Below are 16,677 nucleotides of genomic sequence, written 5' to 3'. Positions count from 1 at the left end.
ACACTGCCTGTGTTCCTGGTGCTTGCATGATAGATCAGTTTCCCTAATGCTGCCTTGTTTGTGCACTACAGGAAACACTCAGCTGAGCTCTCTCTCTCTCTCTCTCTCTCTCCTTCCCTGTCCCTGAAGCTGCTGCATGAGTATATCGAGGTTTTAAGATTACAGGAATAACTGCAGCTTTTTAACACCCCAGAGCTGGGCAAAGGAGAGCACAGGGGGGAGTGACTATGTGCTGTGTCAGGTGTGTGATAATGCTGGCTTCTATGTCACCAACTCCCCTGCCCCTCTCCCATTCCCTATCACTCTATTTCTCCGGCATCAGGCTATATTCTGTGGGGGTGTCCTGGGGATAAAAACACACTTACCTGGGGCTTCTATCAGCCCCCTGTAGCAGTAATGTCCCACACCGTCCTCCTCCGATCCACCGTTCTCCCCCGCCGGCTCCGGGCAATTATTCGTCTGACGACAGACGAATAATGCGGGCTCTCGTTCGTGTCAGTGGAAGCTTACTGCGCAGGTGCAGTACAAAGGTTTCTCGTACTGCGCCTGCGCAGTAAGCTTTTGATGATGCCGGCGGAAGCGAGCAGGCGCGCGGCCATTGGCGCCCAGCCGCAGTTGAAAGCGTGCCACGCTGGACTGGAGCCGGCGGCGGAGAATGGCGGATCGGAGGAGGACTGCGTGGGACATTACTGCTACAGGGGGCTGATAGAAGCCCCAGGTAAGTGTCTGTATTTAACCCCAGGACACCACCACAGAACCCCTTTAACCTCCCCCCAAGGACAAAGGAAAACAGAGAAATGCACCCTGTATGTATTTAGAGAGTTTAGCCTGTCTAATTCCCCCTCATCTGTGACTAATCACAAGTTGTAGTTTGATCTCACCCCTGTGCCTCCTGATTGCCATGGCAGATAAGACATATAAGCTCATTTAAAAGCTCAGGATATTAGCAATGTCTGCTTCCATGAAAGCAGGAAGTAGACACACTGCAGATTTATTGCAGGATTTGTATCAGCTGTAACATCGAAATTTTTTTCTTTAAAGGTTATTATACTGTTGCCTATCTTTTAGAGCAGAGAGGAAGTTCAGGTCCGCTTTAAAGTGGCCACTACCGATACAATTTTCCGGACAATCAGTCATCCTAGACCACTAATGACAGCTTGCTGGTATATCTAATTCGATCAAATTGATGGAATCGATCCAAAAAAGTATCAATTCCATTAATCTGAGCAAATTGGATAGCAGCTTTTCTTTCATTAGTGGGTCCGAAAGATCGTTTCTGATCAATGTTATCAAATCAGACGATCAATCATCTGGAGAATTGTATAATTAATGGCCACTTTAAGTATTTATATAGTGATGATGCCCTCCATAGCACTTTGAAGAGTACATAGCAATATTGCTGATTATTCTCAGAGCTTAAACTGTAATCCTACCATAGTTATAGTGTAAAAAGTCTCTACCATATTAATATGTATTTATATAGCACTGACATGTTCTGCTGCACTTTACAGAGTACATAGTCATGTCACTGACTGTCCTCAGAGGAGCTCACACTCTAATCCTACCATAGTCATAGTCTAATGTCCTGCCATATTATTATTATGTATTTATATAGCACTGACATCTCCTGCAGCACTTTACAGAGTACATAGTCATGTCACTGACTGTCCTCAGAGAAGCTCACATTCTAATCCTACCATAGCCATTGTCTAATGTCCTACCATGTTATTTATGTATTTATATAGCACCGACATCTTCTGCAGCACATTACAGAGTACATAGTCATGTCACTGACTGGCCTCAGAGGAGCTCACAATCTAATCCTGCCATAACCATAGTCTAATGTCCTACCATATTCACATTATTATGTATTTATATAACATTGACATGTTCTGCAGCACTATACAGAGTACATATTCATGTCACTGACTGTCCCCAGAGGAGCTCACAATCTAATCCTACCATAGTGTAATGTGTCCTACCATATTATGTATTTATATAACACTGACATCTTCTGCAGCAGTACTGTATACAGAGTATATAGTCATGTCACTGACTGTCCTCAGAGGAGCTTACAATCTAATCCTACCATAGTCATAGTCTAATATCCTACCATATTATTATTATGTATTTCTATAGCACTGACATCTCCTGTGTTGGATTCAATGTGTTTGATCTTTGTAAGCTTACTGCTCACTCAGTCATCAGAGAGCTGCACATGCGCAGTAAGCTTACGGAGCAGGGGGGGGGGGGGGCGCACTTGGGCAGCTCAGCCTCTGTTGATTGTGGACCTTGTCCCAGCCCTGCCTTCCCTATCAAGTGGACCTGAACTCTTGCACAGGACAGAAGGAAAACATAGAGAAATGCATCCTGTATATATTTAGAGAGTTTACCCTGTTTAACCACTTCCCGACCGCCGTATAGACAATTGGCGGCCGGGAAGTGGACCCCGCAAGGACCGCCGTATTGACAAATGGCGGCGGTCCTTTTACGGGCATGGGCGGCGCGATCACGTCATTCGTGACGCGATCGGCCGACGGGGACTGGCTCCGCCCACCTCGCGCTGTAACCCGCCGGCCGTTCGGAAGCGCCGGCAGGTTACTAGCACCCGGATCGCCGCATACAAAGTGTATAATACACTTTGTAATGTTTACAAAGTGTATTATACAGGCTGCCTCCTGCCCTGGTGGTCCCAATGTCCGAGGGACCACCAGGGCAGGCTGCAGCCACACTATGTCGCACCCAAGCACACTGATTCCCCCCCCCTGCCCCAGATCGCCCACAGCACCCCTCAGACCCCCCTCCCCCCGCCCACCCCCCAGACCCCTGTTTGCACCCAATCACCCCCCTAATCACCCATCAATCACTCCCTGTCACTATCTGTCAATGCTATTTTTTTTTACCCCCCCCCCCCGCCCCTTCCTGATCACCCCCCACCCCTCAGATTCTCCCCAGACCCTCCCCCCCCTGTGTACTGTATGCATCTATCCCCCTGATCACCTGTCAATCACCTCTCAATCACCCATCAATCACCCCCTGTCACTGCCACCCATCAATCAGCCCCTAACCTGCCCCTTGCGGGCAATCTGATCACCCACCCACACCAATAGATCGCCCGCAGATCCGACGTCAGATCACCTCCCAAGTGCAGTGTTTACATCTGTTCTCTACCCTAAACACCCACTAATTACCCATCAATCACCCCCTGTCACTGCTACCTATCAGATTAGACCCCTATCTGCCCCTAGGGCACTCAATCACCCGCCCACACCCTCAGAACGTCCTCAGACCCCAGCCCTGATCACCTCGCCAGTGCATTGCTTGCATCTATTCCCCCCTCTAATCACATCTTGAGACTAGTGTTGGGCGAACATCTAGATGTTCGGGTTCGGGCCGAACAGGCCGAACATGTCCGCGATGTTCGGGTGTTCGACCCGAACTCCGAACATAATGGAAGTCAATGGGGACCCGAACTTTTGTGCTTTGTAAAGCCTCCTTACATGCTACATACCCCAAATTTACAGGGTATGTGCACCTTGGGAGTGGGTACAAGAGGAAAAAAAAATTTAGCAAAAAGAGCTTATAGTTTTTGAGAAAATCGATTTTAAAGTTTCAAAGGGAAAACTGTCTTTTAAATGCGGGAAATGTCTGTTTTCTTTGCACAGGTAACATGCTTTTTGTCGGCATGCAGTCATAAATGTAATACATATAAGAGGTTCCAGGAAAAGGGACCGGTAATGCTAACCCAGCAGCAGCACACGTGATGGAACAGGAGGAGGGTGGCGCAGGAGGAGAAGGCCACGCTTTGAGACACAACAACCCAGGCCTTGCATGAGGACAAGAAGCGTGCGGATAGCATGCTTTGTACCACCATGCAGTCATAAATGTAATAAAGATAAGTGGTTCAATAAACAGGGACCACGCGGCAACGCTAACCCAGCAGCAGCACACGTGATGGAACAGGAGGAGGCGCAGGAGGAGAAGGCCACGCTTTGTGAGACACAACAACCCAGGCCTTGCATGAGGACAAAAAGCGTGCGGAGAGCATGCTTTGTACCGCCATGTAGTCATAAATGTAATAAAGATAAGAGGTTCAATAAACAGGGACCACGCGGCAACGCTAACCCAGCAGCAGCAGCAGCAGCAGCACACGTGATGGAACAGGAGGAGGCGCAGGAGGAGAAGGCCACGCTTTGTGAGACACAACAACCCAGGCCTTGCATGAGGACAAAAAGCGTGCGGATAGCATGCTTTGTACCGCCATGTAGTCATAAATGTAATAAAGATAAGAGGTTCCATAAACAGGGACCGGCAACGCTAACCCAGCAGCAGCAGCAGCAGCAGCACACGTGATGGAACAGGAGGAGGCGCAGGAGGAGAAGGCCACGCTTTGTGAGACACAACAACCCAGGCCTTGCATGAGGACAAAAAGCGTGCGGATAGCATGCTTTGTACCGCCATGTAGTCATAAATGTAATAAAGATAAGAGGTTCCATAAACAGGGACCACGCGGCAACGGTAACCCAGCAGCAGCAGCAGCAGCAGCAGCACACGTGATGGAACAGGAGGAGGCGCAGGAGGAGAAGGCCACGCTTTGTGAGACACAACAACCCAGGCCTTGCATGAGGACAAAAAGCGTGCGGATATAGCAGCAATGCTTTTTGCCGCCATGCAGTCATAAATGTAATACAGATGAGAGGTTCAATAAACAGGGACCGGAAACGCTAAACCATCCCAGATGTTCATCGGTCATGTTACTTGGTTGGGGTCCAGGAGTGTTGCGTAGTCGTTTCCAATCCAGGATTGATTCATTTTAATTTGAGTCAGACGGTCTGCATTTTCTGTGGAGAGGCGGATACGCCGATCTGTGATGATGCCTCCGGCAGCACTGAAACAGCGTTCCGACATAACGCTGGCTGCCGGGCAAGCCAGCACCTCTATTGCGTACATTGCCAGTTCGTGCCAGGTGTCTAGCTTCATGCCCGGTTTCAGGTCCAGCGGTGCCAGCCACAAATCCGTCTGTTCCTTTATTCCCCTCCAAATTTCCTCCCCTGTGTGCTGCTTATCCCCAAGGCAGATCAGCTTCAGCAACGCTTGCTGACGCATGCCAACAGCTGTGCTGCACTGCTTCCACGATCCTACTGCTGCTGGTGCTGGGTTAGCATTTCCGGATGAGGTACAGCTTTGAGATGCGTTGGAGGAGAAGGAGTCAGAGAGGTAGGTGCTGCTGTTGTTATCCAGCTGTTTGCGGCGTGGGCAACACCCGCGCCGTAGCAGGTGAGGAATCGCTGCCAGGCTCCACAAGGTTCACCCAGTGCGCGGTAAGGGAGATGTATCGACCCTGGCCGAACGCACTCGTCCAGGTGTCAGTGGTGAGGTGAACCTTGCAGGCAACGGCATTCTTCAAGCTTCGGGTTATTTAGCTGACCACGTGCTCATGCAACTCAGGCACTGCAGAGCGCGCAAAGTGGTAGCGGCTGGGAACAACGTAACGTGGGATGGCCACTGACATCATGCCCTTGAAGCTGTTTGTCTCCACCACTCGATATGGCAGCATTTCGCAGGCCAGAAGCTTGGCTATGCTGGCTGGCTGTTACTGCCACGGCCCGGGGGTCATTTGCTGGCAATTTCCTCTTGTGCTCAAACATCTCAGAGACAGACAACTCAACCGTAGCGCTGCACACCGAAGGGCTGTTGGTTGTTGTGTTTGATGAACACTGGGAGACCTCAAGAGCACTAGTCCGGAAAGTGACAGTGTCAGCATCGTCTGATGTTTGTGAATGTTGTGAACCACGCAATGGCTGGGCTACTGCTGCTGCTGAGGCGGGTCTGGTGGTGAGTCTGGTGAACCCAAGGGAGGCAGTGTTGCTGGTGGTACCCTGTCCTGCCGCGTTTGCCCACAGAGTGGGATGTTTGGATAGAATGTGGCGGCTCATGCTGGTGGTGGAGAGGTTGTTAATACTTTTCCCCCTGCTCAGGCGGGTCTTGCACACCTTGCAAATCGCCATGGTAACATCCTCAGTGCAGTCTTCAAAGAAAGCCCAGACTTTAACTGGCTGAGGACTCGGACCTCGTGCGTGATGTGCTGGTGCTGCTTAACCCACTGCTGGACGCTTGAGAGGTCATCCAAGTAATTATCTGGTCCTGTTCTTTTGGATCTGTGAGGGTTGTTGTCCTGGACAACATGGGCAGTATTGAGTGGGTTTTCTTGGGTGCTCCCCTGTGGCCTGTACGTGAACCGTCAGGGGAAACACCTCTTCCCTTGCCCCTCCCTCTTTCACCGGATTTCTTCCTCATTTCACTTATCCTTAAAGTACACGCTGACTGGCAGCAGTACAGTGGCAGTACAGAAATGCTATACAGTGGTGGGTGAGCGGTGTACCACTATTGTCAGCAGTGACACAGAGCACAATGCTATACAGTGGCGGGTGAGCGGTGTACTACTGTTCCCAGCAGACACAGAGTGGAAGTAAACACAATGCTATATAGTGTGGCTGAGCCGTGTACACAGAGTGGCATTAAACACAATGCTATATAGTCTGCTATATAGTCACCCCGAACAGGGTGATGTTCTGCAGAACCCGAACAGTGGCAAACACTGTTCGCCCAACACTACTGGGAGGGAACGCAGATTTTAGTACCTAAACACACGATACAACATGTTTTCCGGGGTCGGACTCTGAGGCACATACAGATGGTCCCGATCATCATCCTCATCATACAACTCTTCTCCTGAGTCTGACCCACCCACCACCTCTGCCACCCCAACATCCCCAGACACAGACCCCTCATCGTCCTCAACATTAACTTGGGATGCTGGCCTGAGCCAGACCTCCTCCTCCACATCAGGCCCCATCATCTCCTCAATGGCAGCCCTCATTAATCGCTCTGGCGACGGACTGATGGACACAACGTTCTCCTCCGGGGAGGGCTGCTGCTGACCACTGGCTGCTGGGGTGGATGTTATAGCTTGCGTGGGGCGTTGGCTGTTGCTGTTGTTGGGAGTGCTGCTCACAGCGGAGGTCTCTGGGGAACTCATGTTGAGCTCATATAGTGGTTGACGGTGAGTGGAGTATTACTGATCCCAGCAATATACACACTGACTGGCAGAGTACGCAATGCTATATAGTGTGGCTGAGCGGTGTACACAGAGTGGCAGTAAACACAATGCTATATAGTCTGGCTGAGCGAGCGGTGTACTACTGTTCCCAGCAGAATCAGAGTGGCAGTAAACAATGGTATATAGTCTGGCTGAGCGGTGTACACAGAGTGTCAGTAAACAATGGTATATAGTCTGGCTGAGCGAGCGGTGTACTACTGTTCCCAGCAGAATCAGAGTGGCAGTAAACAATGGTATATAGTCTGGCTGAGCGGTGTACACAGAGTGTCAGTAAACAATGGTATATAGTCTGGCTGAGCGAGCGGTGTACTACTGTTCCCAGCAGAATCAGAGTGGCAGTAAACAATGGTATATAGTCTGGCTGAGCGGTGTACACAGAGTGTCAGTAAACAATGGTATATAGTCTGGCTGAGCGGTGTACACACAATGCTATATAGTCTGCTATATAGTGTCAGTAAACAATGGTATATAGTCTGGCTGAGCGAGCGGTGTACTACTGTTCCCAGCAGAATCAGAGTGGCAGTAAACAATGGTATATAGTCTGGCTGAGCGGTGTACACAGAGTTTCAGTAAACAATGGTATATAGTCTGGCTGAGCGGTGTACACAGAGTGTCAGTAAACAATGGTATATAGTCTGGCTGAGCGGTGTACACAGAGTGGCAGTAAACACAATGCTATATAGTCTGGCTGAGCGAGCGGTGTACTACTGTTCCCAGCAGAATCAGAGTGGCAGTAAACAATGGTATATAGTCTGGCTGAGCGGTGTACACAGAGTGTCAGTAAACAATGGTATATAGTCTGGCTGAGCGGTGTACACAGAGTGTCAGTAAACAATGGTATATAGTCTGGCTGAGCGGTGTACACAGAGTGGCAGTAAACACAATGCTATATACTCTGGCTGAGCGAGCGGTGTACTACTGTTCCCAGCAGACACAGAACAGTGAACAGAATGCTATATAGTGTGGCTGAGCGAGCGGTGTACCACTATTCCCAGCAGACACAGAACAGTGAACAGAATGCTATATAGTGTGGCTGAGCGGGCGGTGTACCACTATTCCCAGCAGACACAGAACAGTGAACAGAATGCTATATAGTGTGGATGAGCGAGCGGTGTACCACTATTCCCAGCAGACACAGAACAGTAAACAGAATGCTATATAGTGTGGCTGAGCGAGCGGTGTACCACTATTCCCAGCAGACACAGAACAGTGAACAGAATGCTATATAGTGTGGCTGAGCGAGCGGTGTACCACTATTCCCAGCAGACACAGAACAGTGCACAGAATGCTATATAGTGTGGCTGAGCGAGCGGTGTACCACTATTCCCAGCAGACACAGAACAGTAAACAGAATGCTATATAGTGTGGCTGAGCGAGCGGTGTACCACTATTCCCAGCAGACACAGAACAGTAAACAGAATGCTATATAGTGTGGCTGAGCGAGCGGTGTACCACTATTCCAAGCAGACACAGAACAGTGAACAGAATGCTATATAGTGCAGTGTTCTCCCCAGAATTTTTTTCCAGCCGGGTGGCATGAAAAAGTAGCCGGGTGGGTTGAGATGAAAATGCAGGGCAACTCTTACAGTATAGGAGGAGGTGAGCCGATGACAGCCGGGTGGTCACCAAATCTAGCCGGGTGGAGCACCCGGCTAAAAGAGCCTGGGGAGAACACTGTAGTGTGGCTGAGCGAGCGGTGTACCACTATTCCCAGCAGACACAGAGTGGCAGTAAACAGAATGCTATATAGTGTGGCTGAGCGAGGTACACAGAGTGGCAGTAAACAGAATGCTATATAGTGTGGCTGAGCAAGCGGTGTACTACTATTCCCAGCAGACACAGAGTGGCAGTAAACAGAATGCTATATAGTGTGGCTGAGCGAGGTACACAGAGTGGCAGTAAACAGAATGCTATATAGTGTGGCTGAGCAAGCGGTGTACTACTGTTCCCAGCAGTGACACAATGACAGGGGGGACCCTGGCTAGCGTGGCTGGAGCGCGAACTACCCTGCCTGCCTACCCAAAGCTAAACCCACAGACAAATGGCGGAGATATGACGTGGTTCGGGTATTTATTTACCCGAACCACGTGACCGTTCGGCCAATCAGAGCGCGTTCGGGTCCGAACCACGTGACCCGTTCGGCCAATCACAGCGCTAGCCGAACGTTCGGGGAACGTTCGGCCATGCGCTCTTAGTTCGGCCATATGGCCGAACGGTTTGGCCGAGCACCGTCAGGTGTTCGGCCGAACTCGAACATCACCCGAACAGGGTGATGTTCTGCAGAACCCGAACAGTGGCGAACACTGTTCGCCCAACACTACTTGAGACACCCATCAATCACCTCCTGTCACCCCCTAGCACACCTACCCATCAGATCAGGCCCTAATTTGCCCCGTGTGGGCTCCTGATCACTCGGCCAAACCCTCAGATCCCCCTCAGACCCCCTTCCGATCACCTCCCCAATGCGTTGATTGCATCTATTTTCCCCTATAACTACCCCCTGAGACACCCATCAATCACCTCCTGTCACCCCCCTAGCACTCCTATCCATCAGATCAGGCCCAATACAACCTGTCATCTAAAAGGCCACCCTGCTTATGACCGGTTCCACAAAATTCGCCCCCTCATAGACCACCTGTCATCAAAATTTGCAGATGCTTATACCCCTGAACAGTCATTTTGAGACATTTGGTTTCCAGACTACTCACGGTTTTGGGCCCGTAAAATGCCAGGGCGGTATAGGAACCCCACAATGTGACCCCATTTTTGAAAAAAGACACCCCAATGTATTCTGTTAGGTGTATGACGAGTTCATAAAAGATTTTATTTTTTGTCAAAAGTTAGCGGAAATTGATTTATATTTTTTTTCACAAAGTGTCATTTTTCACTAACTTGTGACAAAAAATAAAATCTTCTATGAACTCGCCATACACCTAACGGAATACCTTGGGGTGTCTTCTTTCTAAAATGGGGTTACTTGTGGGGTTCCTATACTGCCCTGGCATTTTAGGGGCCCTAAACCGTGAGGAGTAGTCTAGAAAACAAATGCCTCAAAATGACCTGTGAATAGGACGTTGGGCCCCTTAGCGCACCTAGGCTGCAAAAATGTGTCACACGTGGTACCGCCGTACTCAGGAAAAGTAGTATAATGTGTTTTGGGGTGTATTTTTACACATACCCATGCTGGGTGGGAGAAATCTCTCTGTAAATGGACAATTGTGTGTAAAAAAAATCCAACAATTGTCATTTACAGAGATATTTCTCCCACTCAGCATGGGTATGTGTAAAAATACACCCCATAACACATTATACTACTTCTCCTGAGTACGGCGGTACCACATGTGTGGTACTTTTCTACACCCTAAGTACGCTAAGGGGCCCAAAGTCCAATGAGTACCTTTAGGATTTCACAGGTCATTTTGCGACATTTGGTTTCAAGACTACTCCTCACGGTTTAGGGCCCCTAAAATGCCAGGGCAGTATAGGAACCCCACAAATGACCCCATTCTAGAAAGAAGACACCCAAAGGTATTCCGTACGGAGTATGGTGAGTTCATAGAAGATTTTATTTTTTGTCACAAGTTAGCGGAAAATGACACTTTGTGAAAAAAAACAATTAAAATCAATTTCCACTAACTTGTGACAAAAAAATAAAATCTTCTATGAACTCACCATACTCCTAACGGAATACCGTGGGGTATCTTCTTTCTAAAATGGGGTCATTAGTGGGGTTCCAATACTGCCCTGGCATTTTAGGGGCCCTAAACCGTGAGGAGTAGTCTTGAAACAAAAATGACCTGTGAAATCCTAAAGGTACTCATTGGACTTTGGGCCCCTTAGCGCAGTTAGGGTGCAAAAAAGTGCCACACATGTGGTATCGCCGTACTCGGGAGAAGTAGTACAATGTGTTTTGAGGTGTATTTTTACACATACCCATGCTGAGTGGGAGAAATATCTCTGTAAATGACAATTGTTTGATTTTTTTTACACACAATTGTCCATTTACAGAGAGATTTCTCCCACCCAGCATGGGTATGTGTAAAAATACACCTCAAAACACATTATACTACTTCTCCCGAGTACGGTGATACCACATGTGTGGCACTTTTTTGCACCCTAACTGCGCTAAGGGGCCCAAAGTCCAATGAGTACCTTTAGGATTTCACAGGTCATTTTTGTTTCAAGACTACTCCTCACGGTTTAGGGCCCCTAAAATGCCAGGGCAGTATAGGAACCCCACTAATGACCCCATTTTAGAAAGAAGACACCCCAAGGTATTCCGTTAGGAGTATGGTGAGTTCATAAAAGATTTTATTTTTTTGTCACAAGTTAGCGGAAATTGATTTTAATTGTTTTTTTTTTTCACAAAGTGGCATTTTCCGCTAACTTGTGACAAAAAACCCAAACCAATAAATATAGGATGAATGGGGTTTTTTTTTTAATCAAAAACATGTTTGTCCACATTTTACGCGCTGCATGTATACAGAAATTTTACTTTATTTGAAAAATGTCAGCACAGAAATTTAAACAAAAGACAAAATTCATGTCTTTTTTGATGAATATAATAAAAAGTAAAAATCGCAGCAGCAATCAAATAGCACCAAAAGAAAGCTTTATTAGTCACAAGAAAAGGAGGTAAAATTAATTTAGGTGGTAGGTTGTATGAGCGAGCAATAAACCGTGAAAGCTGCAGTGGTCTGAATGGGGAAAAAAAGTGCCTGGTCCTTAAGGGGGGTAAAGCCCACGGTCCCCAAGTGGTTAATTACCCCTCATTTGTGTCTCGTTACAAGTTGTCATTTGATCGCTCCCCTGTGTTACATGACTGCCACGGCAACGATGGCAGATATGCTCATTTGAAAGCACAGGCTGTTAACAATATGCTTCCATGAATCAGGAAGTAGACACACTGCAGATCTGTAACAAAGAAATGTTTTTCTTTAAAGGTTATTATGCTGTTGCTTATCTTTTAGAGTAGAGAGGATGTTCTGAGTTCAAGTCCGCCTTGCCTTTTCATGCTTAACTTGGCGGGGTGGGGGGAGGGTTGTTTAAGGTTAACTAGATTATATTTTTCCCCTAACCATACCCCTACTAATCAGCATTAACTCCTGATTGCCTGTCCTTTGGCCCTATTCACAGTGGGTCATTGGAGTGTGGCATAAAGGCTGTATTGTACTGTGGAATGCCACATTGCAATGAGCAAGCATTGCAACATTCACAGTGTGGCCGGTGAGGTAAAGCCTAACAGCGCGCAGCATCCCAACACACTGCCTACAGTGCGCTTCTGCAAAACGGGTGTGTTAACGAAAAGTATGCTTCACTGATCACTGTTGGCTGTACAGTATGCTTCACTGCATGCAACGTGTGGTGACACTTTTATGCTCCTTTATGTTATGCTTCTGCTTTTACAGTGAACACAACATCCACGGAGCTTAATGCTGAATTTAAACATCTCCCTTTTACCTTAACCACTTCTGTGCCAGGGGGTGGTTTTGCTGATCGGTGCTGCGTGAGCTCTCCAGCCCGCAGCACCGATCAGCTAGCAGCCAGGGCGATCGAACTTCCCCCCCTTTTTTCCCCACTAGGGGGATGTCCTGCTGGGGGGGTCTGATTGCCGCCGGCTGCTTGCGCTTGCGGGGGGGGCTCTTCAAAGCCCCCCTCCGCAGCGCTTCCTGGCCTCCTTCCCCTTCCCTCCCTCTCTCTCCCTCTGTGAGTGGCGCAGGACGGAGTTCCGTCCTGCGCCGGATAGGATAGGCTTCAGCCTATCAGGTGCCGGCGGTCCCTGGTCAATCAGAGGCCGGGGATCGCCGATCTCCTCTACGGCGCTGCTGCGCAGCAGCGCCGTATATATGTAAACACCGGGGAAGATCTTCCCCGTGTGTTTACATTTACCCTGCGAGCGGCGATCAGCGGCTCGCAGGGTGTTCACGGAGACACGCTCCGTGAACTGACATGGAACGGCCGCTCATATGAGCGGCCGTTTCCATGCAATCCACTTCAGGATTCAGGGGCGTAGTTAAGCGTACGCCGAATCCTGAAATGGTTAAAGAAAACCTGTACTGAGAAAAACGGCACCTGTACCTGTACTGAGAAAAACGGTGAGGGGTACTCACCTCGGGAGGGGGAAGCCTATGGATCCTATTGAGGCTTCCCCCGTCCTCCTGCATCCCACGGGGGTCCCGCTGTGCCCCTCCGAACATCGGCGATGTAAATATTTACCTTCCCGGCTCCAGCGCAGGCACAGTAGCGGCGCTGCGCTCTGAAGTAGACGGAAATACCCAATCTCAGTCGGGGCCGTTCTACTGCACAGGCGCAAATCTCCGGCACCTGCGCTGTAGCACACACCCGACGAAGATCAGGTATTTCCATCTACTTCGAAGCCGAAAGCCAAAACAGCGTCCCTGCTGGAGCCTGGAAAGGTAAATATTGAACAAGCTGATGGATTTGTCGGCCGGCTTTGAAGGGCTGCAGCAAGACCCCCGTAGGACAGAGGAGGACGGGGGAAGCCTCATTAGGATCCGGAGGCTTCCCCCTTCCGAGGTGAGTACCCCCCAGGGGCCGTTTTTCTAGTTAGTGTCTCTTTAACCCCTTCCTAACAAAAAAATAAAACCTAATAGATCTGCAGGGTTGGCTGTCATGGCTGAACATAAGAGAATAATCCAATGCAACAATTGTTATCTGATCTGCCACAGGGAGGATAATTACCTTTATGCAGGACATAGACAGCAATAAAACAGCTGATCCTCATCTATCTCATACAAAAGTAGAAGCTGCCAGCCATTACTTTCACATTTTATATTGTGTATTACAACTAATAAAAAGGACTGGTGGCACCCAATATATATTACACACATAAAAACAATTTAACACAGCAGCAGAGGAATGTGTGCATCAAACACCAAGTTAAAACCTGATATATCTGGATTTGCAAATTTGGCTTAATTGGCTTAATCATGAAGCATTGCTCATGCAAATTTGCATTTGCTTTCACATGCCAGAATATACAGGGTCTAAAACGAATTACCGCAAATTGTTTGCCTTGCGGGGATTAGTTTGTGCAGAATTTAGCACTATCCAGGGGCAGGAGTGCTTGGATACCCCTTTTTAAAATCCAAATTAAATTCGGATCCGCATACCCAGATATCCGGATCCGAATCGGATATCCGAATCCCAACTTTCTGGTACCCGAATAGAAGCGGATATCTGAACCCATTATCTGGGAAATCCGATTGGATTCGGATATCCGGATAGAAAACCCGGAAGTGGCCTTTAAATTGCTTCCAAAACGTTTTTTTAGGGTAAATGATGCATGTAGTGTCATGATATAGCAGCTAGTTATGATGTTGGGATAATACAGAAGCCATATTTTCACATTTTCGGTCTGCTGTGTATTATGTCAGATGTGTATGTATGTTAACAGGCTGAAGGAAGCTGCTAATTGGATTGTCTGCATGACCATGTAAAGTACTTTTGCATCCAAAGGTGAACTTTTGTGAATAGTAGGAGCAGGAACTGCTAAATTGGTTTGCTAGCCCCTGGCAAGGAAATGGCTATTTAGGCCAATAGCCAGCCATGCCCTTACCTTTGGTCTGCTATGAAATACTGTCTCATATGTGTATTTTGCTTTTGTCACCTGTAACTTGTAGTAGGGAAATGGGTAATTAGACTATTAGCAGCCATTGTCCAGACTTCACACCTGTACTGGCTGCAGTGTGCCTTAATGCAAATCACACCAGCACAGAAGCCAGGAAGCCTTACTCAGAAGTCTTTTGATGTGTGTGTTAAAATACAATTTTTTCTGTGGTCTGAATATTGGGCTGGAAGTGTTTGAGTGTTTGAAGTCTGCAAAGTTCAAAAGTGGGACAGGAAAAACCTTTGAAGTTTGCATATCACAGCCAGAAAGGATATGACAAGCGTTCTGTGCAAACCTTCTGGGGCAGTTAAAGTATATTTGGACTTGTACCACCAGGCCACAAATCGGCCTATAAGAGCCAGCACAGGACCTTCACAACTTGTAGTTCCCTGGAGATAGCAAAGATGCTAGAACTGCCCAAACTACTGGCTGGATGGTGTTCTCCCACAAACAATGTTCAAACCTTCACGCTGGTAACGTTATTCCCATTTTATTTTTATGCAAACTGTCTTGTGTGTATCTGTTTCTTGTACTTTGTAATTTTTACTTCGTTTTTTTAAATCCTTTTGTATATATTCTTGTCTGCACTGTTCCACTTAGCACACATTACAAGTGACAAACTGGCTGTCCACTGAGGGCAGATTAAAAAAACTGCCAGATTGGGGATACAAATTTTCCCTTATGCCCTGAATGGAATGCTGCTGCTGATTTTCTCCCTGTGGTGGTTGGGGCCTGGGGATAAGTGGTGCAGCTGGTGGTAGTGGCAGAAGATGAAGCAGCAGGCTGTGGGTCCTGCATTCCACGCCCACTGCTGCTCCTGCCAATGTCTGCAATGGGGATCCTCCATGCCAGACCCACTGACGCATCCTCCTCCTCAGAGCTGATATCTCCCTCCTGTGGATGGTAGTCCTGGCCCTTTACTTTGTCATCAACATCATACTCCCCCTCCTCGAACAACTGCTGGGATGATGACCCCACCCCAAACTCCTCTTCTGCTGACACATCATGGCCGCCCCCCCCCCCCCCAACAACCACCGTGTCAACATCTGAGACTCCTCCACATAGCCCATTGCACCCAGAATGTCTTCCTCCTCCTCTTCAAACCCGCTGGTAACAGCCCTGTGAACAGGAGTGGTGGTGGGGGTGGAGTTCTCTCTTGTAGAGCTGGTGGTGGCCTGCTCATTCACCATCAACTGCATCACAGGCTCAGCATTTTTCTACTCCAATTTGCACCACCGACTCTGCTGGAAAATGGGCTGCGCTGCGCCTCTGCAGCGTGACTCCCCCTAGCAGATGGACGGCCAGTGGCTAGCGGCGGAATGGAGAATGACGTGGCAAAACTGTTGACGGAGGCCGCAATGTTGCTACCTCTCCTCTTGGCCTTGCTGACCATCCCCCAGCTGCCAGTTTCAGCAGACATAGTACAAGTTATGTGTTGTTAATGTCACAGATGATGTGGGGTACTTGTACTTTATTAAAATCGGGCTTGGACTTTTAATATAATCAGCATGGAGTGACAGACAGCAGAGTAGAAGACACACTGACACTGCTCAGCAGCACAGCAGCACTCTGTAGTAGCTAATACAGTACTACTCTCTGACAACTAACTAGCACTGCAGTAACTACACAATAGCACAGTAATCCTACCTATACTGTAGCTAGCTAAGGCTAATACCAGGCCAGCAGCAGGAGGCCTGGCCTGTGCACAGCACGCCACACACACAGACACAGGACCTCACGAGCAGCTGCTGCAGCACAGAGTCTGACTAACTGACACTAACAAATTACACAGGCTAGCTAACTATAAAACAATATACCAGTAGTGTCGTTAAGGTGTTTCCACTCAAAAAGGTTGGGTTTCACAGTGTGATAATGCACTTGCTTAGCCAAACAGCACTGGAGAATGTCTCTCAGTGAGCAGTCACAA

At 48.3% G+C, this 16,677-nt stretch overlaps 1 protein-coding gene across 1 annotated transcript in view; it reads right to left on the bottom strand.

Moving 5' to 3' along the window:
* LOC137537951 (uncharacterized) overlaps positions 1-15,949 on the bottom strand; it is a 109,505-nt gene extending 93,556 nt beyond the window's left edge. Inside the window, exon 1 of the mRNA XM_068259878.1 lies at positions 15,786-15,949. Within this exon, the coding sequence (XP_068115979.1) occupies positions 15,786-15,949 (164 nt within the window). The remainder of the gene's footprint in view (positions 1-15,785) is intronic.
* Between the last annotated feature and the right edge of the window lie 728 nt (positions 15,950-16,677).

The sequence above is a fragment of the Hyperolius riggenbachi genome, chromosome 11, assembly GCF_040937935.1.
Source record: "Hyperolius riggenbachi isolate aHypRig1 chromosome 11, aHypRig1.pri, whole genome shotgun sequence".
NCBI lineage: Eukaryota > Metazoa > Chordata > Amphibia > Anura > Hyperoliidae > Hyperolius > Hyperolius riggenbachi.
This window is presented reverse-complemented; position numbering and strand designations above follow the sequence as displayed.